Consider the following 27,602-nt stretch of genomic DNA (forward strand, 5'->3'; position numbering starts at 1 on the left):
TTATTATCGAAAGTTAGAGAATGTTGACGGAATTTACAAGGGAGAAGAGCGATCGTACGAGAGAAGCATTCGGTAAAATGTAATTTAATTGTTCGCCACCTCGTGACAAAGTTACGGTGGCGCCTTCGCGAAAAAAACGCGAGGAAGGCCATTTTGCCGTGGGCCGCATCGTGGCGATTAAAATTCGATAAGGTACTCAAACACGGTAACAAATACGTAAAGTAAAATGATTGTATTACAATCATTAATCCAGTGCAATTATTGTGCACCCAAAATAAATTTGCAAGTATTGTAAATTAAATTTGTAGTCGTAATTTATTAAACACAAGATATAAAGTAATATTGTGAAAATTCAATGTAAAAAAAATAATCTGATTTTTTCTGAAAACTTCTTTTAATTTTTTTATATTTAAACATGATAGATGGTATATATTAATTAATCTTTTTCTAGCGTAAAGTTTGATAGATTATTAAAGACTTTGAATTTAATAATTAAAAAAATAAAAATTTGGTATAGAATTCAAGAATATGACTTGCTTGCAAATCTGCTATTTTCCTTTTGACTTTGTTTAATGTTCCACCGAATGTCAGCAATCGTTTGGCATATTACCAGAGGCCACGTTCTCTATTTATTCAAAATGAAATGAGGTAAGGTAGAGAGAGACTGTATAGGAAGGTAAAGAATGAGAAATGCATTGTTAGAACGGAGACAACTATCTGTAGCAAAAATAATTTCCCTATCATCGCTATATTTTGGAGAAAAAAAGGACATTGGGGACTTTCTTCCTCTTTGATCTCCCCCCTTTCTCTCTCTCTCTCTCTCTCTCTCTCCCCCCCTTCCTCTCTCTCTCTCTCTCTCCCTCTCTCTGTTTCTCGTTGATAGATTTTTTTCCTCTTTCTCATTATAGTAATTGTACATTTCATTACACTGCGATAATATCGATATCGTAACATCCATTCTTGTATCCGTATGTTATAATAAAGATATTCTATAAGTGGCTGTACTATGGTAAGTCAAAGATATAACGTAAAAAATATACATAAAATTTAGTATTGTAATGAGCAAGTTAGTTGACGTATTTTTTTCTTCTTTTGTCACTCTTTTCGGACGGATGTTCGCTCGAATGCAAGATTGTGTTGAAGGAAATATCGAATATAACTTGACACATTTTTTATTACTTAGTATCTTTCATTTATTTATTTTGCAATAATGGATATTGCATTAAAATATTATAATATTTCATATTCTAATTATTTTATGTTAAACAATATATGAAATAAGATAAAAATAACTTTGTTAATTTTGCACCTTCTATATAGAGATATATTTTTCGCACTTAAGTGGCTGATTGCGGTTTTTTTACATGCGCTATTAGGAGATAGTATTTTAATATTAATTCGTTGTTTTTGCTTTCAAACGGTGTCGAAACTGTGTCCTGGCTCAATATTTCGCTTATCAGATTGTCCATGAATTCACCTTTTATATCATCTGGCATTCGAGTTAAAAAAGGATTAACGGGTAATATTTGATCTGTAAAAACAAATATGTTATTTAAAAACTTTTCAGCTAAAGAAATAGGGAATTTGATTTAAACTTTAATTAATTTTATTTTGATTTAAGTCATGCTTACGTATTCTCTATGATGACTAATAATTTGTTTTATTATATAATATTATTTCAATATTACTATATAATAATATTTTAATAAATACTAATTTCAGAATAATATTTATTAATATAATTACTTTTTAAACTTTGCTGATTGTTGTATTGATGAACTTTTTCTCTTTTGCTGCAATGTAAGACTTCAAAGCCGATATCTTCCAACATTTTTCGCAAACTGGCTCGCATATTTTTGCACATCTTTCTTTGGAAATACGACACGTAACGATGCGCATCCTTAAAAAGGAAAACATTTAATTTTAATATCATCGTGTATTAATGCGTACGTTTAATGCGTAATTATAGTACCTGAAGATAAAATTCATATCTTGGATTCTGGCTAAGACGTACGTTCGCCTCGAAGAAGCAATGAGAACCAAGAAACATCACAAGCGCTTTTTCATTCGGACGTAACAATTTGAATATATTTTCGAAAGCACGACTAGAAATTTAACAATTTTTTAATTAGAAAAATTATACGCGATGTATGATTTTTTTAATTTTAATTAAATACATATTAACTTAGATGCAAATATTTTCGTGCAATCTCTTTCTAGTAAATATCAAAATTGATTAGAAAAATTGTCAATGTTTTTTCTGAAAGCTTTTCTTCTTCAATTGATTCAATATCTGGTAAAGGAAATATCAAATGTACCTTAAATCGTAAGGCCAATGCAGACAATAAAAGGACGTAGCACAGTCATATTGTCCGATTTGCTCATTTGGCATTTTTCCTTCGATATCCAGGACGATGTATGATAGTCGTTCGTTACTGTTATTCTTACGGGCAATTTACCATCGCTTGTGATATATCCGCACCTGTAAAATATGAGGTACACTAGGTCATCATCGAAAGGAACCATGTACCGCCAAATTTTCATTTATTCACGTACCTACTACCTCGACGTCGTGCGGCAATAAAGGCAATAACAAATCCTTGGTAATGTCACCAGGACCGGATCCTATATCGATACATTTATCTTGTATCTGCGATAGTTCAGAACTAAATTCCTCGATAATGTCCAGGACATCGCGACGTGGCATGGCATTTGCTTTGACGTATTTCTCAGGCATCTCCATTGCGCACCGTTATTTGGAAATTTTTAAATCGAATGCTTGAATCTATGTAAATTGGTGATTTTAATAAGCGACCCGATACTATGCTAACAAAGATTTAATGTGAGAAATTCGCAACTACTAAAATTTATTTTTTAAAACGAATAACGAGAAGAAACATTTTATAAACCAAAAAGATATGTTAAATGCTTTCTTATTTACCACGTCTCTTTTCTTCTTTATAAAATATAAATAGTTATGAAGTAGTACGAGGTGTTACCATTCGATCTTATGGCTCTTCGCATCAGGAGTATTAAGACTAGCGGGAGTGATAGCTTAAAATGCTGTCCTGTACTGTTGTACTGAATTTTATCTTTGAATTTTATCTTTGTATCTGAATTTTATTTTTTATATTCGACGACCGGGTACAAACAATTTACTTTTCCCCATTTTAATCTTGTCTCCCTCTATCACGATATTCTATTTTTTGATCTTAATTTTGTTTTATAGATATATTATTATCTTGCTTATAATCAAAGCACTCCAAGACACTATCTTTACAATCGCGTTGGATAAGAAATAAATAGAGAAACTACAGTAATATAAACTACAGTAAGTGCAGAAATACAGTAATTCGTGATTCTGTCGTTATTATCGAAAGTTAGAGAATGTTGACGGAATTTACAAGGGAGAAGATTCGACAGCGATGGTACGAGAGAAGCATTCGATAAAATCGCAAATGTAATTTAACCTCGTTCGCCACCTCGTGACAAAATTACGGTGGCGCCTTCGCGAAAAAAACGCGAGAAAGGCCATTTTGCCGTGGGCCGCACCGTGGCGACTAAAACTCGATAAGGTGCTCAAACACGGTAACAAATACGTAAAGTAAAAAGATTGTATTACAATCATTAATCCAGTGCAATTATTGTGCACTCAAAATAAATTTGCAAGTATTGTAAATTAAGTTTGTAGTCGTAATTTAAACACAAGAAGTACGAGATGCTACCCTCCGATCTTACGGCTCTTCGTATGAGGATTATTAAGGATTAGTATGAATGACAGCTCACAATGCCGAGTTCTCTTCTGTACTACTGAAGTTTTCTCAAAGACTTCGTCTTTGGTATTTATATTCGACGACTCGCTTATAATCATAACGTTTCAAGAAACTGTTTTCAATCGCGAAATTGGACAATTGAGCAACAAACAACTAGTAAGACAGTAATTCATAATGTCTTTGTTGTTATTATCGAAAGTGAGAGATGAGCATGTTGACGGAATTTATAAGCGAGATGATTCAGCAGTGGTCGCACGAGCGAAGCATTCGGTGAAATCGCAAATGCAACGTGATCGTTCGCTAGTCACGTGATGGCGAGTAAAACGCGAGTAAGACTGTTTTGCCGTGATCCGCACCGGAGCGATTAAAACTTGGCCAGAGATCTACAGGGTCTTAAAGCGCCCAATTAATATAAATAAATCTTGTAAATGAGAGCATGATTTTTGCTTCGAAATCAATCAATAATTAAGGTTGTTATAATATGCGTAGAGTTTTTAGATACTTGAGGTTATATCGATTCTAGTATTCCTAAATACGAATTTAAAAAAATAGTTTAAATATAGAATTATTTACTTTTTTCTTTTTAATTTAAAAATTTTTAGTATTCATTAAAAAACACAATAATTCAGTTTAATAATATTGTAAGTGTTGAAATTTTTTAAATGAAATTTATACAGTTCGGATCATTTTTATTTGAAATGGTGAAAATTTCTGATAAAAACAGAATTTAATAAATAATTAAAAAGTTTATTTTTAGAGGAATAGCTTAAATCAGTATATATCTCTATGCATATGATCTGAATAAAAAAGTGATTGTATCTTTGATTTTTCGTTACGAATGAAAATTTGCTTGGATGTATTTACTTTTACTTTATTTTTTAAAATTTTACTTTATATCGGTCACAATCAAACATTTGGAACCTTGTAGAATCTATTGAATGAAAGTGGGGCAACCAAATACTTTCGTTCGAAAACGATTAAAGAAGACATATATACATACGGCGTTTCTCAAAACTAAAATTCGACCATTTTGTCGAGGAGAGAAGGAGAGAGATTTTATCTTAATTACTAATAAAATAAATCGAAAGTTATACAAATTATTCAAATTTAATTCAGAAAGTAATAAAAGTTTAATTTGGAGGTAAAATATTTTCAAGAGATAACATTATGATACATTGAACGTCATAAGTCAAATGGTAATTGCAATACCTGAGAGCTATCCCGACGTGAATACGTAGTTTACGACGAAAATATTGCAATAGTCGTCGAATGCGACAAAATCACTCAGTTGCAGAGGAATCGCGCGGAGAATCGACTTAGGCTAAATCCCTTGATATATGTATCGTCCGTGCGATAAACAGGCGAGGGAAAAACGTGTCATTAGCGTTAACGACCGAGCATGGCTCATCGGCGATTTAGCCTCGTCTCTCTTTTAACACGAACCACGCGCGCGTCACGGAGGATCGATCGATCGTGATAGTCCGTATATCCCCGATAGGACGTATCGAGGTCGATCACTCGCGCCGGCGCCGCTAATTCGCGACAGGATAATAAACGTTGGCCGTACGGGGGCGAGAAGGCTCGTACCGATCCAGGACGCATTTATTTATTACTTATACGAGCGACGTGAAATCCATTAATCGGGCCACACCTTCCGGGAGCGGATCCTACCGATAAGTCGCCGTGCAAGCGATTCGTTGCGCGAGCAACGATCGTCTCATTATGGAGAATTTCCACTCCTATTCCCTTCTATCGCTATGTCGCGATCAGATCCTTTGGATTAATCTAATTGAGACACAGCACTCGCTTACGCGATTACAAATACATGAATCCTCGATTGAAATCCATTTTTTTTGAAGATCAAGTTAGTTCGTATTTCTATTTGTGTATGTGAATAACAGCTAACAAAACAGATAAATAATTTTAAAAAATTTGAATACAATAGTTGAATTATAATCAGCAAAAGCGAATCATCTCTGGAGTACCGATCGTGGAGATTCGAGAGAATACATGTATATATGTATATTGTGATATATGTGTATCATTGTATTGTTGACATGTTATTCTAAACACGTTATTTACGACAAATATCATCACTTGCCTCGGTAGTTGAAAGGATAAGATGCCTGCCTGGTAAGCAGGAGATCCAGGTTCGATTCTTGGCTGAGGTGATATTTCTTCGCAAAATAAAATACGAGTTTTCATCACTGGTTCGTGGTCTGGCTCTGCCGTGACGCACAGCCTTCCTTCTTATTTGAGATTCTTATAAGAATAAAAATAAGAAGAGATATAATTATATCCGTATGATTGGATTCTTGGTCTCATCGGCGATTTCCATTGCATTGAGACGGTGGAGAGTGTGCATTTTCCTGATTGTTCCTATTTGGAATGTCCCTATTTGGAATGTTCCTATTTGGAATGTTTCTTTGCATGTCATTGGGAATCATGAAAACTCGTAATTATTTTGCGAAAAAATACCACCTCAGCCAGGAATCGAATCTGGATCTTCTGCTTACCGGGCAGGCATCTTATCCTTTCGACTACTGAGGCATGTGATGATATTTGTCGCAATAACGTGTTTAGAACAACACATCAACAATACAATTATATACACACATATACATATATTACAATATACATATATATGTGTGTGTATATTCTCTCGAATTCCCACGACCGGTACTCCAGAGCGATGTTGATCTCTCACTCGATGGATGTAGGTCGGACTACAGCGATGACACCCTACCAACGCCATTGGCAAATATACAAATAATCCTCCTGGTGCGCGGCAGTAAAGAGATGGTTCGACTCATGCAAAATTGCAAGCATATAAATGACATATCAAATTTTTATATTTTTTGAAAACTAATTTCATATTTTATTCAACTAATTTCGTATTTTATTTTATTAAAAACATATAAGTTTTTAATTGAATTTGGCAAACTACCTATGTATATTGAATTAATAAAATTCATTCAATTTATCAGCTTTCATATATTATGTCTCCGATCTCGTCTGTAAATTAATAGAATTTATAATGTAATTTAAAAGGAAATGTTCTATCTAGATTCTATTTAGGAAAAGATAAGCTATGTGAATTCATATGTAAGTTACATATATTTCGTGATTTGTATTTTTATAATAAAGAAAAGAGGAAGTCTAATCCATAAGTGAAATAAAAATTAAAAAATAATAAATAAAAAGTATTGATAAGGTCAAGGATTGTGTATTAATAATAGGACAAAATACGTAAGTCTAAAATTTAAAAATCTAAAATTTCGAGGTAATAATTAAAAATAACAATTGTTACACATTCATATATTCTTTTAACATTATATATATTTTTATGATTTATTTTTCGTATTTATCAAACTCATTTCGAAAAAGCTATAATAATTTTAAAAAAGCAATTGAGCATTCATAAAATGTAGCAATAAAATAATATATGCTATGGCATTTATCATATGAAAAAATTATTTTAGCGTATTTTTTATATATTACACTGCCAGTTTCATATGTTCACATTTAATCAGTCGTATACATATCGTTTTTGGATTAAAATTCATTGCAAGATTAATATAATTTCTCTCTTGCGTTATATCTTCACTGTCGCATGTACAATTATCGCTCATACAATCGTCGCAATTTTGTTTCGCTTATCATCTCTGACGGGTTTTTCCCGTCAGAAATTTATCGCTCTCGATATCTATAGTACACTCATTCACTCGCAATGAATTCTATTGAGCACTATTTTACATTTTTATGTTTATCAGTACATAAGGTAACATTTTTGTCCTCGCATCTCTTGATAAAGTTGCGGTATCCCGTTTCAATTCTTTCAAAACAAACGATTATAGAACATTTTTTTCGCTTCTTCTTCGTGGTTAGTGTTACCCAATAATTCTGCTTTTAATAAATAATTCATCAACCTTTTGGTCATTGATTTGTCTTCTAGTCTGAAATGAAGTAATGAGATGTTTAGCCCGGTTATCGTGACTGACATCGATTATTTATGCTTTGAGGTCCATTAAAATTTATGCTAAAAAGGATGAAATTAAAAAAAATAATAGTGTTATTCAAATACAAAAGATTCAAAGAGATTAAGACACAAATGTGCAGGTATCTTTCTTTTTATCAAGACAACGAAATTATTCCAATCTAATTTTGACAGATTTTAGATATGCTATAGAATAATTTAAATGTATTTTTTTTTTATTTGTATTTATTTATTGATGTAAAATTGTAAATAGATTATATTTCTCGTTACAAGTTATGTCAAAATATATCTCATATCCATCCAGATGTAGGAAGAACTGGTTTGCGTGTTTCTTCGTTGGTATCGCAGTGGAAATGATACTTCGTTATCTCGGTAAAGCACAAAAATGCTCAAAATCTCGAGCGTGGGATTGATTTAACGAGTTATGTTTTGTTACAAAACCATGATTCATTACGAAAACAATGCGGTAGGGACGAACGTTCCCCCGAAAACGAGGAAGTTCTCTCTCCATCTCCCTCACGCCGGGCGCGATTATTATCGTATCGAGAAAGAGATTGTTATTACCTCTATTATTGCAATAATAAATTCCCGAGGATCGATTCGCCATCGAGGGATGTCCGGTAAAACGTCATTATTATCGTCTATTCGAGGCACGTATTTTCATTGCGCGCGCGCGCGCGCGTGCGAGAGAGAGAGAGAGAGAGAGAGAGAGAGAGAGAGAGAGAGGGAAAGAGAGCGATAACGTTCGATACCAGAAACGAAGCGATGAAATTACTCACGGAATCGGATCTTGGGCGTCAGCGTGATGGCACGCGTGAATCACACACACACACACACACACACACGCGCGCGCGCGCGCGTTCGCCGTCGAGGCCACCCGATAGAGAGGATGCCACCGTTGGTTGCTGTTATCGATCTTCCTCGGAGAAGGCGCACGTCGGGACATTTTCGGTGTGCGAACCCCGGCGTGTGCAGGCCACCGACAGGCGCTTAGATAAGATTCCGATTCGATCTGCGGCGGGCTTATCTCGCGGAGGAAGCCCCGTGACGTATCGCGTCAGCTCGAGCGAGGCAACGTACTCGAGTCGCACCGTGCGCCGTGTGCAATAATGCATCGTCATTTTCTGCACTCTATCTCCTTTCCTTCTTCCCCCTTCCCCTCCCCTCTTTCTCTCTCTTTCTATCTCTTTCTCTCTTTGCTGAAGAAGGGTCGCAGCCGGTTGCAATGCCGGTCAACTCGTCGCTTGCAGCGTGTGTCACGTAATTCGCACGTCGCCGGAAGCGATCGCCAATACGCGATTTCGTCGCACACGATAAAGTTCCAGTTCCCTAACTTGGACGCTTTCACTCGATTCGAAATTGAAAATCAGCGAGCAATATCCCGTAGAAGCGCCGCCGCTGGCGATGGAATTCGTTGTGTCCTATGCAGAATTAAATCAAATTGCGTCTCATTTTCGTATCGTGAAATAATATTTATTTAATAGAAGCGCGTAACTCGAACAATAAAAAACAATTTAAATCTCTGATAAAACCGTAAGGGCTTCAGCTGTCAAAATTTTGTACAAAATTCCGAAAAATCTATGATCAATGATCCATGCCATCATAGTTGGTGGCTGTGCAAGATATTGAATTGTGTGCGCAAAATATGTAATAATAAATCCAATAGAACGTGTAATGACAACGTCGAAATATGTATTGAATCATAAATCATATAATTAATATGATTTATCCGCGATAATGTTCAAATGTCTCGTAGAGACACGTCCATCACGTAAAATTTATGGCGCGATCGTATAGTATCATATATCTTGTACATTCTATATTCGTTAGCATAGTAATATGATTCTGTTTTTTATATGTTTATTATTTGTGTTATCTTGTTACATGCTTTTGCACTATCAAATCGAATTTGGTTATGAGATATAATAATGAATCAATTACATTACTGGTATTTCATACTGTACATTCTATACCATACTATTATTATTTCATAGTTTTGCACAATCACAAGAAATTAATTGCGCAGTGTTTAAAGTATTACGTGTGCGACCTTTGCCACTTGGTAATTTAATATCGCGCGTTCCGCCACGTAAAATAAACGTTAAAAGATAAAACATATCGATAAAACATATCGAATAGAAGTCAACAGATCAAGTGAAAAGAAGTTCCTACTTTGTATTCGAGTCTGACCTTTCTTCACGCCTTCGTGTAGGCCTACACGTGGGAAACAGGAGAAACTTGAAGTTTTTTGCTACGTAGAACTCCAAAAAGCGAAGAGGTCTTTGGCCCTCGTTGAGCGTTTAGAACACCAGAAGAGCAAAGGGTCCCCGAGACAGCTTCGACGATAGATACGTTGAAGGAATCGGCCCCTTCGAGGGAACGAATACGTGCCTTCTGTTGCGAGAAAGTATCGCGAAGATCGACAATGATAGGAACATAGCGGAGGGAAAAGGGGAGGGGACAAAAGGGATATCCTGGCAGAGAGGCAAACGCGTGCCAAAGGTAGAGGAACATTTTATCGTTTTAAAAATCAATGATTTGTAATCGAGCAAATAGACGAGCGTATTACATTTTCAAATTAAAATTTTCTTTTAAACTTGAATTTCACGATGTCTAATCGATGAATTCTCTAATCAATGATTATCAATTATAAGCCTAATTTAATGGAAACTGATATAATATAGCACCATAAATTCTTCGAGAAGTTATATTCTAATTTGAAATGACGTCTATTACTCTGTCAGTCGTTACAGAATTATAGAATTAATGGTTAACATGATTTGTGCACATTTGAAGTTGTGCTAAATATAAGTTTCCAGGTATGACAGATAATTTTATCGTAATTCTAGATGTTTCTAGTTATTTGTTTAAATGTAAAATATAAAATATAAAATTAGATAAATTATTCAGTAAAATAATATTCAAAATAATAAAAATTTGTACGCAGTGATTATCGACAAGAATATATTTGTGTGCATTTATAAACCATCGTGAAAATTAATCATCGTATGAAGTACATACTAACTCTTAATTGGACGGTATGTAATTATTTTATGGCGTTCTAAGATGACCGGTAGATAAGGAATGAAAATAGGCGGACGAATCCCACGTGTCCAAAGATATTAATTTCGAATGAGCGCGTTTCGGACGCGCTCTTGGCGGCACGTACCGAGATACAATTACCCTTTATTACCTCGCGTGCCATACTTATCCCCTCCGCCCCGCCTCGCTCCTCCCTGAAGGGGGTAAGAAGGAACAAAAGTCCGTGTTCTCTCGAAAGCCATGTCGAATTACCGAACAACGTTTACTGCTAATAGTCCGCGTGCAGCGGAACGGGCACAGAGGGAGAGAGAGATATCTGAGATGGAAATCTTGTTAGGAACTTGTGGAACGGAGGGAGGGGAGGCCAAACGTCCGGAGGATATCCAGGGGATAACGACTCGCTTGGCGCACGTGTGGGTGGACGGAGAGAGGAGAAACGAGGTACGATAGAGAAAGGGAGAAAGGGAGAGCGAGCGCCGAGAGCGCGAGAAGAAGAGGAGAGAGGTCGTGAGAGAGAGGGAGAATAGGCGGCTACATAAAGACAGGAGCTGGCGCGTGCCAGGTGCTTCGTTGCACACAATGCATCTCTGTTAGGCCGAGAAGGAAGAGAGAGAGGGAGGGGGGGGAGAGAGAGAGAGAGAGAGAGAGAGAGAGAGAGAGAGAGAGAGAGAGAGAGAGAGAGAGAGAGAGAGAAAGAGAGCCGGGGGAAGCCTCCGGAAGTGGAGGCCTGGCGGGTGCACAAGCGGCTCTTATTAAAGAGAAAGAAAGGAGCGCGTCCGCAGAATGCGCGATTCTCGTTCGTGCCCGACTGGCAAATGGTCATGCACTTTAATGCGATGCGATGACGACCGGTGGTGCGTTCTGATGCACGCGCGATACACCTCCCTCTGTAATACGTGCCGCGTCTTCGCCGTCGCCGTCGCCGTCGCCGCCGCCGCTGCCGCCGCCGCTGCCGCCGCCACTGCCGTGTTTAATTGACGAAATTCTTTGGATGCCCGTTGGACCTCCCGACAAAAGAGATTCTCGCTTGAGGCATTTTATGAAACTGCCGATCTCATCGCGGTCGATAGGTTACAGAATTCGCACCGAGGATGCGCGCGCCCACGTAATCTTCCATCTCAGTTTCTTCTGTTATAGTTTTGGAATTGCCTCGAAGACATCAAGTATTCGAGAAGTTGACTTTGTAGGAGAATACGTGCGATAAATTGCTCGCCAAATATGTATGATAAATTAGCGAACTAAGCGGAACGATTGGCTGCAATCGCCGCAACTGCATTTGAGGATTAAGTTTCTCAATTACGTACGTAGTGTGACGAGATGAGATAGGAAGTAGGATACAAACAGAAGGAGCAAATTAAACCACCAGAGTTAAATGTAATCCCGCAAAACATTATTTAGCTCTCAGCTACCATGGCAGGATTAAATCTGGCAGCGTTGCAGGTACTTTATGGAGCATCGCACAAGAGTACGAAACTTGTTTTCATCTTATTGCTTTCCTAACTTCTTCATAATGTAATGCGTAACTATCTATTTCTCTCCTTATTATGAAGGTAAATAAAAGAAAGTAATGTGATATATTGGTGTTACGAGCAAACTTAATTTACAAAGATTCCATTATATCAAAGATTGCACACTGGGATTGTTTTAAACTTTACAATTTACTTTATACACTCTCCTTTTTAAAAAATAGATCCTCATGAATTCTCTAAATCATCTAAATTTTTATTTGATCTCGGTTAAACATCAGATTGCGAAATATCGTAAAAGAATATTTTTAATCTCTCGCAATTATTCGGACTATTCGATTATTGGCGGGTTAGAATCCAAGTAACCCTGGTTTATGGTAGTAGTAAAGGGGCTTAACACTTCGAAAACGTGGAACCGGGTCGAAAGCCGACGTGGATAGCAGGATCAGCGACAAAATTGAGACGTTTAGGCAGACCATTAAAGGGATGCCTTCGTCCAGCGCCGTCTCATAAATCACCGTCCTGTTTTTCAGTCGTCGGGTGAAAAGCGAGGCGCACTACCCCCGAAAGATATAAGTGCATTTGTGTGGATACGCGTGTGTGTGTGTGTGTGTGTGTGTGTGTGTGTGTGTGTGTGTGTGTGTGTGTGTGTGTGTGTGTGTGTGTGTGTGTGTGTGTGTGTGTGTGTGTGTGTGTGTGTGTGTGTGTGTGTGTGTGTGTGTGTGTGTGTGTGTGTGTGTGTGTACATATATGGTTCGTGAGACCGACAAAGACAGCGAGAATGGGCGAGAATGCAGGAGTACGAGGGAAGAAAAAAGGTGAGAGACGAGGGCGGGGAGTGATACAGCGGGCCTAAAGTCGCGTGCCTCTGAATAACTATCGAACCCTCGTGCTTGCCCCCTGCGGTATACTCGCCCTCGACGGGCAATCCGGGCATAAATATCTTAATGGGTCTAAACTGTCGCTTTTACCCTCTATCGCAGGGGCCGCTTTGCCGAATGCATCGTCTTTATAGGATCTTCACCTTCCCTTCCTCCTCTTATCCCTCTTGACGCTTTGCTTGTGTCTTGCCCGGTCTTTTCAATTTTACGCTCTTTCTTTCTCTCCTATATTTTTCTTCCGCATCCAACTGCAAGTTCGGCGCCTTTTTCGGATGAATATATGGCCGCCACCGGAAAACGATGTATTTAGAATGTACACTTTGAAATCGTTTTCTATTCATCCGACGTTTTGGGAACAGTTTGCAAATGCGGTACCTATGCTAAAAGCTCATGGATTTCCAGGTGAAAAGGGTAGTCAGGTGAGAGACGATGAATACTTGCTTTTCGTGGTCGGAGGTGAAAAATTTCAAACGCTATTCATGGTAGATTAAAAATTTTAGTTCCTAGAGAAATCCTATTATGTGACATTGTAAAATCTGTAAAGCGAACTATCAGTCAATCTTTGTAATCTTTTACGGAATGTTACTAATATGTGCATACATGTAATTAAAACAATTCTTTTTTTTTTTAAGTTACCTTTCTAACCTAACATTTAAAACTTTTCAGTTTTAAAAATTAAAATACGATAATCTCTTTTATGTTTACATTTCTTAATTCAATAAAATTATTCTTTTTAATTTAGTTTAGTTTAGTTCTTTTTATTTTAGTAAAATAAAAAATAAAAATTATTTTCTTTGAAAAAAAAATATGATATTATATGAAAAAATATGTCTGTTTATATCTACATAATTTTAAATAAAATTTAATTAAATTATTTAAAGGTGGATTAATGTATACATATATGTTCATACATATCATAATTTTGTACAAACAAAAATAATTTTTTTTAACTGTTTATTCAGCAGTTTTTACTGATTTTAATAAGTAAAAGAAGAAAGTTATATTTATTATATATTAAATTATAACTGTAATACATTATAATTATAATACATTAAATAGCTTAATATAAAATATGTTTTTATAAAGTTTTTGTTTCCTTTCTCTTTTTTAATATTTATGAGACTCTTAATAGGTACTGATTAAGTATGAAAAAATGAAAAAAAATAGCGTTTTTTTTTTGCATTTCTATTTTTAATTAAACTCTAGCATGTTTATCGTGTATTATCGAGGATCCGTGGCATTTTTACTTAAAGACATCTTTCCTTTGATGCTCTCGTGAGCATAGTCAGATAAGATCTCGGAAAAGTCGAGCATGATGATTAGAGGACGGCCTTTTCTTGTTTTACGAGTCAAAATTTCTTGCGCAAACTTTCATCTTCAAATAAATGCGCTGTTTCTTTCTATCTTTCAATTTATCTTTCTACTAAATTTATCTCTCTTTATCTCGTGAAAACTGTGAAAACGGCAAATTTCGAGCGGTCCGATGCCGCTGTATAAATTATGCCACTGACCGGAATCCAGCCTGCAAAATTTACAACAAGTTAGACTTGTATGTCGAAAGTAATGGCCACGGTCGTGTTAAATTTTTCATGAGTATTAGGGTCATAAACTTTAAGCTGGGCTTTCCGCGAGTGATCGATGATCAAATGTTCGAAAATCGAAAGGGAAATGTCGAGTGGTCAAAATACTAAACTCGCTGTTTGAGCATTTCAATTGAAGACTTCAATATCGAAAAGCTTTTTTTGTTAATTTTTTAGAGGGGCAAAAAATATTACTTTTTACCGCAATTTAGATCTTAATCAAAAAAATATATAATTATAAAAATATAATTATAGAGTTGAATTCCTCTTAAAAACACGATAATGCACAATAATAAAAATATTTAAATCCACTTTATATTAACAACATTTGTACTATTACATTTTGGAATTTTGTTCTTTTACACGAATTTTTAAAAACGCTAAATTATTGTTACCGTCATATATCGCGCATTTTATGACGCAATATGCATACAAGCGGTACTCAATATTATTTTTACGAGCATCGTTTCAAAGCACGAATAACGGTCGCGTTTTGCACGTCATTTTCTTCAACCGATTGACTGGTGTCGCTCAACATGAGGTGTCGTTGGGATACTTCTGAGATATCACCTGACGGAATTATTAACATCATACTTTTCTCGACCCTCTATCGGCGATAACCGCCTGTCTATCATCCCCTGGACAATACGGGTTACGACATTGTTATGACACAAGTTTGAACTGTCGACGAATGTCCAGTCTTTTCCGTAAAAGCTTCACGATGATGAAAGTGTTTGATATTGCAAGCTTGATCTGTTATCAATAAGCTCAGCCTCTACTGATCTGTTATCAATAACCTCATCTATTAAAATCATCTAGTCTGTTAAAAATAGATGAGATGATTTCATTCCTGCTACGATCACTTTTTAAATAAAATAATTAAAAATGTGACTATAAAGATTTAATAAAGAAATGTTTATAATTTTTAATAAATGTTACACTATTAATAAAAAAAACATACTTTGATTATATCTATATGAAATCTATGAAATTTTTTATAATTTTTTTATTACTGAATCGCATACATAAAATTAATTGTATTGCAATAGAAAAAAGGAAATATTAATCATTCTCTTTGGAAAATATAAATAACTGATTTTGCTGCTTACTTTATATTATTATATTAATATATAATAATAATAGTTGAATGTATGACGAAATTATTGAGCAAAGGGTAAAAAAGGTTTAAAACTATTTGAGTATTTCGTTCTAAAATGTTTTTTTCAGGAAAGTGTTATAGCGAGTTTCTCGAAAGCATTAAATATAAGGGGCGATAAATTATAAGGGTTCTATTAGGGGAAAGGATTTTAGGATTATAATTTTGCCCAAAATATATTATTAATATGTTTTTTAAGATAATAAATAATTTAATGCATAATAAATACTGAGAAGTAAAATATCAAAAATTAATGATGAAATACACGTATAAGAGTCTATCAATGTTAATTTAAATACAGAAATTATTACTTAAACAGTTATGTTTTTTTATTTACGTATTATGATATACAGAATTAATAAAAACTTTAAATACCTACTTAAAGTAGAAAATCTATCTATATAAATAACAATCATTAGAATAATTATTATAATATAATAAATAATTAACATTTATGATTGTACAAATAACAAATTTGCGATTTCGCTAATGACCCCGCAAACCGTAGAATGAAACGTAATAAAGCGAGCAATACTTTTCCGGATTTCTACATTTAATCTCGTAAGGTTAAGTGTTAAAATCGTTTCTGCTGCGTTAGAGTTTTCGGAGGGGGCAAAGGGAATGAACGATCGACGCGGATAATCGACACCCTTGGCTTCCACCAACTGAATCGGCTAGATCCCGCGGGAGAGTACGCCAAACCGGGAGTAATTTAACGCGGTCCGACGAATGGCCATTGATTTGCGAGGCATCAAACTTCGCGAAAGTTAGTCGCACCAGTATCGAGGGTGGCCACGCTTTTGTACTCCGTCCCAGTTTGGTTTGTTCTTAGACTGCAGTTACCGTATTCGATTTAACTTCTCCTTCGGGCGAGCGACATAACGACATAAAGAGAGAAAAGGAGAAGGACGAAGGGAGATGCGAAAGCAAGCGGGGAGAGAGGAACGCCAACAGCAATTTGCCAATATCGAAAGTGTTTGTCGATAATCTGTTGCTCGGCAGTCGCTGCTAGTTACCGGTCATTCTCTATCTCTCCTGCTCTTCCCATTTCCGTCTCTCTCACATCATCTGTCTTTTTTCTTTAAATGGAAAAAGAGAAGGATAGAGACAAATGAAAGAGGATTTTGATTTACAGTATGTTAAAAATATATTGCAAGATATATGATAAATTGCACGCGATGAAAGTTTATAACTATTTCCAGATCAATTATTCTATAGAAATAATTTGAAATAATATTATTATTATAGGATTTTTTATATTTTCAATATTACATATTATATTGTAGGTTTTTTTATGTAATTAATCAGCGTAGTCGACAGAAAAGAATTAATAATTTCTAAATAACGCATTCTAAATTTAAAGATTTAATTTGTAAATTACGAAAATATAATTTTAAAATTTCTTGACAATTTTGTCAAACAATTGATATAATCAAAGATTTCGTCATTACGTTTCTTTTTTTTATATTTTGCAGCATCTATATAATGAATTTACAGAATTTAGAATTTTACATTTTATAAGTCCGAAGATTGCGGTTATTAATTTATTCCGTTTTATTCTTGTATTCTATTCACATGTACGCAAAAGCAACGAGATAATTATGTTCGACATCGAATTTTTATTTGATTACACATAACAGTATGTAGTGAAATATTCGATTGCCAATGCGGTTGGTCCTTCACCGATAATTACGACGGCGTTATCGATACGATTACGCGATTTTATCGGTCTTCTATCAGCTCTCGTAACAACGTTCGTATATCGAAGTAATTATTTTCTCTCTGGTCATTGCTACAAGTTCGTTGCATTGCAATTGTGAAATTGTGTTCATTCGTCATATCTAAAAATATCGTCGTTCTTTATCTTTTGTCGCATCTTAGCGCCATGTGGTACGTACAAAATGTATTTTAATAACGATTCATTTGAACAGCCGCATTGTTATATATACCATTTTATTATCAAAAAATTGTATATGGCATTATATTTATCCAAATTATTTATATCTTTTAAATATAAAAATTTGCAAGGTGATTCCAAATAGCTTCATTAATAATTTTATTAACTTTTAGTTATCAACATAATAGAAAATCATTGAAAATTTGAATATATAAAAGCTCACTTTTACTATTTTTTTTTTTTTAATAATTGTAAGATTATAAAATTCAATTTTGTTGTTGGTGTTTCTTGCTTGGTGTTTCAATTATTGACAATATAGCATACATTTTTTTATTTTCTTTCCGCACAGTGTTCACGCAAAACTCTACTTTGCAACATATAATGAAATTCTCTTTCCTCGTCGAATTTCCTCATCAGCTTCACACAATTATGTTTGTTTACCGTGTTCGACGCTTCGTTTCCAACCACACGACGACAATGTACGTAAATTATATATTCGTAATCTTGATTTCTCGCGACATTCAATTGATTTTCGAATGAACCGTTCTGATTATCTCGCCTGGCGAATCACGTTGTCACATGTCGCACTCGTAACGCATACACCTCTAGCCGTAACTTTCTGAAAATTTCTGTGCGCGATTCATGGCGGATGTTACCGGAGATTGAGAGCGAACCGAGGTTGGGAGTAGTTCCGAGTGCGTCTCAATTAATGACGAGAACTAAAAGCCTCGCTAAGCGAGAGATTCATCGTGCTCTATGAACTTTCCAACGAGAAATGGCGAGGCTAGTTGTTGCGGATTTTGATCGAAAATTTTTAATGGCCATATACTTTATTGAACACTTCTGAAAGAACAATGTATTTTGTTGATTATATAATTTTACTTAGTTATATGAAATATTATAATAATAAAAATCTATAATAAAATCTAAATTTCAAGAACAATATTTTTACTTGACAAATTTCAAATAAATCTTCCTAAATAGAAAAATGTTTTCGAATGCCTTCGTATTTGATGAGATAATATTTAATATTAAATAATTTAATAATAATACAAACGCAAAGTAATTTTATTATTTACATCCTGAAAGAGCGTACACGATCAAAGAGCTATTATGTATCAAAGATTGTATTAAGAATATATGAATGCTACTTTTATGATATATCTTTTGTTTTCTTCTCCTTTCGGAATATAACGATTAAAAAAGTGCAGGAAAATGTAACATTAAAAATTTTCCAGACTCCTAGGCACGTTTATTAAAGAAGTTTACTCTAATGGACATATTTCTTTTCTGGAGATCTTTACTTCACAAGAATGCTTTACTTTATTTCTTTTAATTTCAGAAGTATGTAGTCTCAAGATAAAAGGAAACAAAAGCTTATTATTATTTGAAATAATGTCTTCATCTGTAGTCTGAGCGATCAGGATACATCATTCGTCGATAAAAAGCGCAAAAGCTCGTCTTTCACTACTCGCATTCCCGAGGAATCCTTTCCCTTTTCGATGGAGACACTTACGGGGCCCCGAGCATGTACCATACCATTTTTATTCGTGTTTCACTCGCGAGGAGAATCTCGAGAGAGAGGAGAGAGGTATATCTTACGTATCCCCATGCATCTTCTCGATACTTTTAGAATAAGTCAACGAGAAACGCGCTCCTCCTTGTCTGCCTTTCGTGTTTCACGAAATGTCCTCGAGTAGAATCGAATCTCTGTGCCGGGACACAGTTCGCTCGATGCGTCATACGTTTGCCGTTAATGAAAGAACCCCCCCATCGCAGGCGCATTTTCACGTTGTAAACGAAGGTATTTCTAAGAAAGCGCAGTCATCGCTGATCATTTATACACAGGTTACTTCAGAAAGTGATGTAGCTGCTCTCTTGATTCCGTAGATTCCCCGCGAAACTCGCATTATTAGTCTTATGTCTTGACTGTAAAACTTGAAATAGACAGTATGCCTCTTTTTTTATAAGATTCTTAAGATTAAAAAAAAAATACATTAAAATAATTTTGTTTTATTTGCCTTTATTTGCGGTATCATTATTTTGACAATTCAGAACTTACAACGCAGAGTCAAAATGCGAACACATTAACTACATGTGTTGTCGATGGAACTTTGAATTGCTGTTTCCCTGTTCGAACACAATGCTCCTAATTTATTGTTTAAGTTTTAGTATCAAGCGTTTCCCTAACTGATCCTGAGTCTCTAACTGATTATCTATGATTTTATTAAAATCATGTATATATACAGTGTTTAAATTATTTAAACTTCGATTCTGCTTCCGAAATTTAATTTATCAAAATTCTCTAATACTTTATGTAAAAAATTAATTAATTTTGATTATGTTTTTTTTTGAAAATATTTTCTTAATACAAAGAATTCTTTCTTTAAAATAAAATAGTTTACTTAAGTCATTCTAACAATATATCGCTTTCAAAACATTCTGTGTACTCATATTATTAAATTTCAAGAGTTTAAGATAATTTCGAAAAGTCGTTATTAAATATATCATTTTTCTATTACATATCTCTATTTTGAAAATCCCGTTTCTATTAGTTTTACATAAAAAAGTTAAAAAGAAACGTGTTTGAATCATTCTCCATTTTGAGATTTGAGAAAATACATATATGATTGTCATGAACCACTACGTAAAGCCCGCCTCGACCGCAAAGGGTTGCTATATAGATAGGTGATCGCATTCGCAAAACGGAACCTGCTTGATCCCAGCAAAACTCACGCCTTTTTTCGCCGTATCGCAGAAACTTGCCCGATCAAGGAAATCTTTATTGATTGTAAACGCGAAACTACGATGAAAATGTATCTTATGGATTATCCATAGAATGCGAATTCGAATTCTCATCACAAAGTTTGCTTTGCTTCTATTCATTTTTTATATATTGAAAAGATACGGTATTGATTAAATAAACAGCGTGTTAAAAAAAAAAGATTGGAATATTGTCTATTAGCTGTAATTAACAAAGTACATTTGAAACGATTAAATAATATTATTCACTAATATTTGAACAATTTCAAACATTTAAAACTTAATTAAGAAGGCGAATATAATATATAAAAAACTTTTCTTTTCAGCTATTTTTAATAATTAATCGATGAAATTTTTAAGAAATTATATAATTTTTGTTCAGTAAAAAATTCAAATTACTTCTACAATGTGACGAATTTCTCTCATGAGTTTATATTACATTTCTAAAATTTTGTGGATAATTTTGGAATCTCTGTATCAGAGGAGATATTCAAATATCACGTTTCTGATAACGTGAATAAAGATATATACACGTATGTATATTAATGAAAAAAATTGATTGACTAGCTATTTAATACACGCCTGATCACATTGATCGAGATTGAAAAGCTTCATGGTAGAAATGCAATGTGACAATAGTACAAAAGCCCGCGCTAAAGCGGACATAGTGATTACAGAAAGGTCGCACGCGGGACAATGGGCCATCCCAAAGTCGATGCATCGTCAAATCCAATCGGAATAGAATGATCACGTGTATTCGCGTATAGTTGGCTGCTCTCGAGCTATGTCCGCGAGTAATTCGATATTCGGCAAAGCGTCACCGATTGACCGTAAGCCTCGCTCGCATTGCGCCTTGTCGATCGATTGTAATCGATCGGTCAACGATCGTGGATGTTTTGCGCTTCGCGGAACAAAACCAAATTTCGATTACGATTTTGACCGATTTGTGCGCGCAAATACTAAATGCACGATCCTCCGCGCAAACATTCCGGTTTATAATAATCGGATCGGTACGCGTCGATTTGGAAATGCGGAACATTGCGCGAGGTATTATCATTGATCACAAAAAGTGAAAAAAAGCTGGAATGACTCTATATCGTATGGGTATTTAATTGGCATGAATATTTATTAGGTATCGCGATATCGTGCAACAATCCTAATTTCTCAATATTTATCAATGCTGCTATTATTATTGCATGAAAAACATTTTATATAGACGTCACTATGTATAAATTATATAATACCAAATAACATTACTATTTATGAAGAGGATATCAGGTTTAATTAAATAATGAATTTATTGCCATATATTGAGAAATGTATTAAAAATATAATTTTAAATATTTTCATTATCTTCCAAATTCTTTTTTTTTTTTTAAGTGAAGAATAGCGTAATTTTTTAGTAATATATATATATATATATATAAAATAATCAAATATATCAAAATACACAATTTTTTGTGTGTGAGATATTCATTTTAAATAAATACAATAAGTAATAAATAATATATAATTTTAATATTTAATATATAATTTTAAATAATTATAATTTAATATTTTAATTTTATTTGCAAAATATCTTTATTATCAATTTTATATATCTGTTATTTTTTCATATAAAATATAGTAATAGAAAACTTAACTTAACAATGTTAAATAACACAGAAATTTATACATTTATCTATAAAACAAATCTTTTATCTCAAACGAGACATAGATAAAATGAGATTTCCTTGTAATATCAAGAAATTATAAAAAAAGCAATAAATTTTTATTATATTCAGAAACAATTGCCGAATCGCTCAAAATAATTCATAACTATAACACGAAGCTAGAATTGGAAAAAAGATATTAATCTTGTCAGAGAAAATACAAGAAATTGGCATGATGAAAGATAAATATCGAACATAAAACTAAATCCATCCAACATAAATCACTTGTATTCATTTGTTATCCGAAGCTATTTGACATATACATCAGTGATGTCCAATTATATCGTACATTATATTTATTATTTATGTTGAAAAAATATTACTATTCCGTATGGTAACTAGGTTTTTAACAAAATTTTGTAATATTAAACTATCAAATGTATCTGAAATAGCCGAATTTGACTGTTCCAAATATTCCCATACAAATGGATCTCATATAATCCATATCCAAATGTCAATAATTGTGTGCCTTATTACTAGTGTCGAAAAAAAGAATGTGAAATGCGCTCAAAATTGTTTCGCAAAATTATTATTTGCGAAACACAACATTATTACAACGTTGCAACTTGCTACGCGTCTTAAATATACGACGTAAAATTTCTGTGTACACCTGGCTATGCAGAATATAATTACATTGCTTTTCGGTTAAATAGGAGCGACATAAGGACGCCTTAATTAAAAGACTCTTTAGAAATCTAATAAAGTACTGCCAAGAAAATGTGCTGAGAAATTTGTAGGAGTCAACATAGCCTTTCTTGATCTTACATAAAAATGTATGTTTTATTTACTTATGTATCTCATGAATTGTGAGATATATATATATATATATATATATATATATATATCTCACAATTCATCATAGAATATATATATATATATATATATATATATATATTATACTACCACTCTGGACAGAGATCGGACTTTGAATTCGGTAAGTCCGAAAACGCAATGCTCGCGCGCGGGAAAATGCAAAAAGAAGAAGAGCAGCGTTAATTACGGCGGGCTTAAGTGTCGCCATTTAGCCCGGGATTAATCTGTCACGCGGCGAGCGTGAAAAACTATTCGTTTAAGAGGCCGACTCTCATGGAGAATCGTTTGATTGGCAGTTCTCGAGACAGACAGAGGGACCAGAAAGAGAAAATGAGAGGGACGGAGAAGGAGGCCGGAGTTCCTTTCGGTGAGCACTCCTTTCTCACGTCCCTCTCGCGCGCTTGCACTTATAAAACCTTTGCTCGCGTGTATATTCGACTCGGAAGTGGCGTGAAAGAGAGGGAGCGAGAGACGAGAGGACAGGAAAGCGGAGAAAGACTTTATTTTCGGTAGTCCGATGACGTTCGCCAGCTCGCGCGAGCGAAGAGAAGCGGTGTCCCAGCGCGGAGAAAGAGAAGATAAAGACGACGACGATGTAAAAGAAGAAGAGGGAGAAGAATCCAAGAAGAAGAGAAGAAAGAGTAGTTGAAGAAGAAGAAGAAAAGAAGAAGAAGAGGGCATCTCTGAACACAATTTAAAAGATGACGAACAGCAGTACACACAAGAGGGGAGTACGACCGAACGCGAGAGATAAAGAGTGCCGTCTCTCCCCCCCCCTTTTCTCTCACTCACTCACTTACTCAAGACGGCGAACAAACGGAAGAGAAGGAGAGAGAAAGAGGGAAAGTACAACGCAAGAGGCAGAGAGACGAGGAATTCACGAGAGAGATAGAAAGATGGAGAGAGAGAGAGAAAGAGCGAGAGACGGCAGGGAGGATCACGCGTGCGGTTCCTTCGGTTGTTAGGTCGTTGTTATACAGGTTCTTAAAGGTCCCGTCGTCGCTCCGTCCCCGTCGCTCCGTCTCACTCTCGCGCGGCCGCGGTGCGCGCGCAAGCCTCAACCGGCATCCGCCAGGCGCCGCTGGCGCTGTGGCCGGCCTCGGCCTGCGCGAGCGGGCCGCTCAGTCTAATTTGAACCGTCGCGCGCGCCCGACGCGGGGCCACCGACGATCTCTCTCCCTTCCTCCGGGCTCTCGCGACACGCGTGACACGCGAGGCGCCTCGTGTGTGTATGCCGCGTGCGACACACGCGACCCGATCACCCGTCGTCGACAATCCTGCACGCAGATCGCGCGCGACCATCTCCGCGCGAGAGGAAGCGGTTTCTCGCGCGCGCGCGCGAGAGAGAGAGAGAGAGAGAGATAAAAAGAAAAAGACGAGAGTAAGGATAAAAGGGGAGAGAGAGAGAGAAAAAAAATTGCAGAAACAGAGCGTGCAGGAAAGAGTGTGATAACGCGCGAGTGGCAACGGCTCCTAATTACTCATTCGTCCCGTTTCCTCGTGCACGTCCTCCGATACCTTCTCTATCTTCCTCCGTCTTCATTGTCGCGCGAATCGGCGAGGGTGGCCCACTCCGAAAAGCGGAGCTGTACGCGCGCGAGAGTGGTGAGCATCAGCTGAAGAGTGTAGTGCGCGAGCAAGCGTGCGGGCGATCGCACTGTCGGGAGAACAGCGGTCCTCGCGTGGGTATATTTAGTGTCTCGACTGGTCAGAGAGGAAGCCGACACTTTCTTCGTTGTCGTCATCGTCGTCATCGTCGTCGTCGTCGTCGTCTTCGTTATCATCGTCGTCTTCGTTATCATCGTCGCCACCATCGTTGCCGTCTTCGTATTTTCGTTAGAGAATTTTTGTTTTGACGTTTGATACAATCGTGTGTCTCTTTCTCCTTCTCTCCCTCTCTCTCTCTCTCTCTCTCTCTCTCTCTCTCTCTCCCCCTCCCTCTTCCCGCTTCAGAGTGCAACGTGATACTGAATCTCAGACAGTGCATAAGAGGGTGGCGAGACGATCGCGGAATTCCGCTCGACTCGATGTTGCTGACGGATCAGAGGCAGTCGGCGTTTCTGACGGTCGCGGGTATTCCCTGCTGTGAGGTCAATCAGTTTCGTCTGCTTGTGAACGCGAAAGAACACGTGGACTAGAGAGGACTACTACTCATCACTCGGTTGGTTCATCGACAATCAAGATTCAGGGTCCGTCTCGTTCGGAATCGTGGAAGGATCCGGGACCTGCGGTAAATTGATCGACGAGGCTCCCGGTTCAAGTTGGATCAGGATGATCGTGCCGTTTGCGAATCATAATGATCACGATCTATAAAAGATCGATGCTGGTTGTCGCGTCCGCGATCGTCGCAGCAGCCGGTCGGAATCATCTGCGATAATACCACACCTTCCCGAAGAGAAGAAGAAAGACGCGCCAAAAAAAAAGGAGAGAGAAGCGGCCGCATGGTGCGGTTCGCCACGGCTGCCCCCGCCGGCTTCGAGGATGAGGAGAACATTATCGCGTAGGATGAAGAGAAATATAGAAGAAACCCCGACGTTCCACTATCGGTGGTATAATACTTCGTGAGGAGTCTGAATTTGGAAGAAGGAGCCAACAACGATCGATTTGGCCATTTGGTGAGCGGGACGAGATTGTGAGTCAAGTCACCGCAGGTGACTAATCGCGAGGGAGGAAACAAGAAGAGGATCAAGAGGCCTTGGACTTGGTTAACATAGGAATCGCAAGAGTACTTGCGGCAACGAAAGGTGCACGCTCCCCGAGCTCGAGGGCCGAGGAGGAGGGGGCGATAAGCGCGTGCCTCTGTGCGAGTCGGGGTGACCGAGGTGTCGACCTCACCCCCGATCACACCGCTAATCAGGTTGGATAATGTGGGCGCCTCTGCTTTTGGCCGGGTTCTTAAGCGGCTGGTGGGGCGCACTGGCGCTCGCTGCGGCACCCCCCGCCATTCGGGACACCCTTGGGAATACGTCCGGGGCAACGACGAGCATCACCGAGGCGAGACATTATCGTCCACCATCGATAAGCCCAGTGGATGACTTCAAAGTTGACGAATTTACGGGGGAATCGCGAGAGGAAGTTCTGGAATACCCGGCATACACATCGTTCGAAATTCGTTCTGTTCATCGCGATCTTGACGAGATCTCGTTGGTCGAATCGAATCTCGTGAACCTCGGGGAGGACTCCTATAAAGATGGAGAACAATCATCAGAGAATGATGCGCGACAAATCTTGCATTACTTCACGGCTCGTGGAGCGACATCGCCTGAGGTGGCTCTCGGTACTCGGCGAATCGTACCGAATCCCAGGCGAATGGAGGATTTCGCGAAGGACACCCTCTCCGCCGTCGAAACGGAGACGCGCGTTCGCGCCTTTCACCCAGAAGTAAATGAGTCCGATCTGACTCGCGCGCCCCGACACTCCTCGACGCACGCACCCCTTGCGTATCCACCAGCAGAGTCGTCGATGCAACGGCCGCGAGTCACCAGATCGGCGAAGCAACGACCAAAGAACCGCACCAAGGCGGACTCGCCGCGCGAGCAACGACGCCGTTGCAGGAACAAGGACAGAGGCTGCCGCGGTCAGAATTGGTGTCCCGACATCGACGTGGGCAATCGGGCCTTCTTGGCGCCCACCGTGTTCGAGGGTAAAGCCCGCAGCATGTCCTCGCGAAGGAAGCCCGGATTGAACTACTCGGTGACCTTCGAGGTGAAGCAAGTATACAAGAGCCAGCCGGGCTTTCAGCCGCTGCAGAAGAACGACAGCGTGCGACTACATTTCCGCGACAAATTGGTGCCTGGCAAGTCGACCGTGTGCAACGGCCACGAGGCCGGCAATATGCAGCAGCAGCAACAGCGCGATAATCCGAGTGGTGTGGTGCGAGCCAATATTAAAAGGGGCAAAGTGTATCTAGTGTTTGTGAATCGCGTGGGACCCAGGAACTTCACGATCCTCGGCGAGCCGGTGATCCGAAACAAGAAAAACGAACAGGTCGTCCAAGCTGTCGTTCGACCGGATTACGGTAAGTCCCAAAATTTATGCACCGTTTATTTCGCCATTTTTGATTAGTCAGTCGGACGCGTGCCGCTAACAAATGATAATGAAAGGCTCGATAGAGTAGAATACGGAAAATGTATCACGATATCAGAAAGCGTATCTTTGTTTCAAATAACAGTTGATAGTGTAAAATAGATAATTTTTTTAAAATATTTATGGAGTGTCTGTGAATTGTAGTTTGTATTTTTCAAATGATTCCGAGAGAACATTGTAAAAATTAAAGAAATAAATTTCTTTGAATTTTTTATTCCAGCACTTGTTGCACCTTTTACTTCAGGTTTTCAGTTTAATCTGTTTATCGTGACTTGTCTTAAAACATATATCTTGTCCTCTGCTTATTTTTAAAAGATATAATTCTTATAAGAGAAAAAATTGCTATTATACATAAAATATATGTTGTTTCTTTCTTGGATAATTAATTTTTTAACGAAAATTTTCTAAAGTAACATTGAGCAAAGATGACAAGAGC

At 37.1% G+C, this 27,602-nt stretch overlaps 1 protein-coding gene, 1 long non-coding RNA gene and 1 pseudogene across 6 annotated transcripts in view; 2 read left to right on the forward strand and 1 right to left on the reverse strand.

Moving 5' to 3' along the window:
- Window positions 1–929: 929 nt before the first annotated feature.
- LOC105422775 (juvenile hormone acid O-methyltransferase-like) lies at window positions 930–5,870 on the reverse strand (annotated as a pseudogene). Its single transcript, XR_016139143.1, has 6 exons — window positions 2,942–5,870; window positions 2,557–2,785; window positions 2,319–2,482; window positions 1,973–2,105; window positions 1,747–1,900; window positions 930–1,531 (listed from the first exon to the last, which is right to left on the reverse strand). The product of XR_016139143.1 is annotated as a juvenile hormone acid O-methyltransferase-like (transcript).
- An 11,343-nt stretch (window positions 5,871–17,213) lies between these two features.
- Window positions 17,214–20,450, forward strand: LOC148938199 (uncharacterized). The gene is made up of 2 exons (XR_016140089.1): window positions 17,214–17,785; window positions 18,142–20,450. It is a non-coding gene; the product is annotated as an uncharacterized LOC148938199 (long non-coding RNA).
- A 3,737-nt stretch (window positions 20,451–24,187) lies between these two features.
- vn (membrane-bound neuregulin protein vein) overlaps window positions 24,188–27,602 on the forward strand; it is a 323,286-nt gene continuing 319,871 nt past the window's right edge. For 3 of the 4 annotated variants that reach the window (XR_016140095.1, XR_016140096.1, XR_016140100.1), the window contains exon 1: window positions 24,189–27,098. Coding sequence is in view for 1 of the 4 variants with exons in the window: in XM_089080604.1 (XP_088936730.1) it covers window positions 25,946–27,098 (1,153 nt within the window). In the remaining 3 variants the exon portion in view is untranslated. Of the gene's footprint in view, window positions 27,099–27,602 lie in introns of all 4 variants that reach the window. The other variant, XM_089080604.1, reaches the window with a different exon arrangement.

Source organism: Pogonomyrmex barbatus, unplaced genomic scaffold, assembly GCF_055798465.1.
Source record: "Pogonomyrmex barbatus isolate J1 unplaced genomic scaffold, ASM5579846v1 scaffold1, whole genome shotgun sequence".
Lineage (NCBI taxonomy): Eukaryota > Metazoa > Arthropoda > Insecta > Hymenoptera > Formicidae > Pogonomyrmex > Pogonomyrmex barbatus.